At 40.6% G+C, this 2,288-nt stretch overlaps 1 protein-coding gene across 1 annotated transcript; it reads left to right on the forward strand.

Annotated features, from left to right (window-relative positions):
* Positions 1-1,383: 1,383 nt before the first annotated feature.
* On the forward strand, positions 1,384-2,070 carry LOC148573076 (uncharacterized). Its single transcript, XM_088505660.1, has one exon. The coding sequence runs from the start codon at positions 1,384-1,386 to the stop codon at positions 2,068-2,070; it is 687 nt and encodes a 228-aa protein (XP_088361786.1).
* The last annotated feature ends 218 nt before the right edge of the window (positions 2,071-2,288 follow it).

Here is a 2,288-nt window from a genome sequence, read left to right on the forward strand (position 1 = left end):
CATTCTCTCTCCTCTCTCGTTGTTTCGGTCATGTCATAGAGAAGAAGAAGAAGCAAGTTATCAGAGATAAGGCACTGTAGCAGTAAAGCTATGTGCAAGCAAGAGGCCATTGTGATGATGGAGTTAGCAAAAAGAATATCCAAGGTTTGATGTGGCTGGGATCTTTGTCACTTATGGTAAGAAGTGGTGAGGAAGTCTCAAGCTCTCCATACCCGAAAATAGAAGAGATTCAACTCGGTCAGAGAAGGAGATCCAAGAGGCATGGCTCGTCTCTACTTTTGTTCATCCATCACAGGAGGTAGCTACTGTAGCTACGTGGGGAAGAAGCAGAAGATAGAGCAGATGGAGCTGTCCAGCATCAAGGACTCATCAAGGGTTAGGAATCCTTCTTGGGGTGCAAGTCAAGATGGAAGGCCCATATTGATGAAGCTTGGTGAGATGGGATGAGAGTGAGGTAATTGCATGTTGGATTTTGCATTCGGTTCTCTCTCTTCTCTCTCTGGCCGAACCAGTTTGTGATGTTGAAGAAGAAGAAGTTGGCTTGGTTCAACTGTTTCAACTTTGGAGGCTTCCCCTTCTATAATAAGGGTGAACAGCCAAGCCTTGAAGCAAGGAGAGAAAGAGTGAAAGCACAGAGTTCTCATAGCTACCCAAGCTAACAGAAATTCTTCTCCTTCAATGTTTTTCATGCTGTATTTTTCTGTTTAGTTTTGTCTGTCTTGAGTCTCATGGAAAAAGGCAAACAGTGAGGTTTGTATGAAAAAGTCATAGAGCAGAAAAAGGCAGAGTATAAAAAATTAAAAGAAAAAGCCATAGATGTCCTAGAGGTCCTTTGTACATCTGTGTTGTGTTTCATGATTCTGTGAGAATTTCCTTACAAGTTGGGTTAGCACTTAGCAGTTGAAAGCTTGGTAGGTGACCAAGTCAAGTTCAGGATTGGGGATAGATTCTGAACCTGTCCCGGATAGGAAGGGTAGTTCCTAGGGAGAATTGGTGTCTGTAATTTGTTTGATTATAGTGAAATTCCATCATTGTTGCGATGGAGACCGGATGTAGGCTGCACTGCACTTAGCGGCTAAACCAGGATACTTCTGGGTGTGATTCTCTCTTTCTACTCTACTCAATTTCTGATTCTGTTCGTAGGAGACAAAATTGAAAAATATCTCCTCACTGGTTACGAGACAAAAAGAAAAAGTCTCTTGACTAGTGACGAGATAAAAAGCAGAAATATCTTCTAAAGCATTTTAAAAGGGCAGCAAGAGTTACTCAGCGAAAAAGGACTAAGATTCAACCCCCCATTCTCTTAGCCACTGATAACCATCAATTGGTATCAGAGCTTGGTCTCAAAGAGATCAAGCTTTGCAGCTTGAAGAAAAGATCCTGATGGCAGAAAACAGTGGCTCAAACCTGGTGGCCTACACTCTAACAGAAAGACAGTCAAGCAACAGACCTCCTCTCTTTAATGGAAAGAACTACACTTATTGGAAGAAAAGAATGAAGATTTTTGTCCAATCAGTAGATTACAAACTCTGGAAAACAATCTTGGAAGGTCCACAATTCCCAACCACCACAGGAGCTGATGGTGTGGTCTCTCTCAAGGGTGAAGCCAGCTGGACCGAAGAAGACAGAAAAAAGGTGGAGCTCAACGCCAAAGCTGTCAACTTGCTTATCAGCTTCGAGGAATACCGATGGGTATCAAGATGCACAACAATAAAGAAAATATGGGACAAATTACAAGTCACTCATGAAGGCCCAACTCTAGTAAAAAAGACCAGAATAGACATGCTAAACAGAGAGTATGAAATGTTCTCAATGAAGGAAAGAGAATCTATAGATGAGTTATTCGAAAGATTCAATGTCATCATCATTAGCTTGGATGCTATGGGGATCACGTATCCTGAATCTGTGCTTTTAAGGAGAATTTTGAGAAGTTTCACAAAAGAGTGGGAAACTAAGGCTATAGTGATATCTGAGAGTAGTGGTCTTGATTCCATGACATATGATTATTTGAGAGGAAACTTTCTTGCATTTGAAAATACATATTTGAAAAAGGATACTAAAAGAAAATGAATAGCTCTCAAATCTATTACTGACCCCCTGGATGATGAATCCAATGATTATTCTTCTAAAAATGAATTTGTTTTGTTTGCAAAAAAATTCAAGAAAATGGTGAAGCTAAAGAAAAGGAGCAAAGGAAGCAGTTCTAGGAAACCAAGGAAAGATTCCAGCACAGTGATATGCTACAACTGCAAAGAGGCTGGACACTTCAAATCTGATTGCCCTAAACT

This window comes from Arachis ipaensis, chromosome B2, assembly GCF_059453495.1.
Source record: "Arachis ipaensis isolate K30076 ecotype BB chromosome B2, ASM5945349v1, whole genome shotgun sequence".
In the NCBI taxonomy this organism is placed as follows: Eukaryota; Viridiplantae; Streptophyta; class Magnoliopsida; order Fabales; family Fabaceae; genus Arachis; species Arachis ipaensis.

Coding starts and splice junctions, on each gene's coding strand:
- LOC148573076 (XM_088505660.1), top strand. CDS start 1,384: ATGGCAGAAAACAGTGGCTCAAACCTGGTGGCCTACACTCTAACAGAA.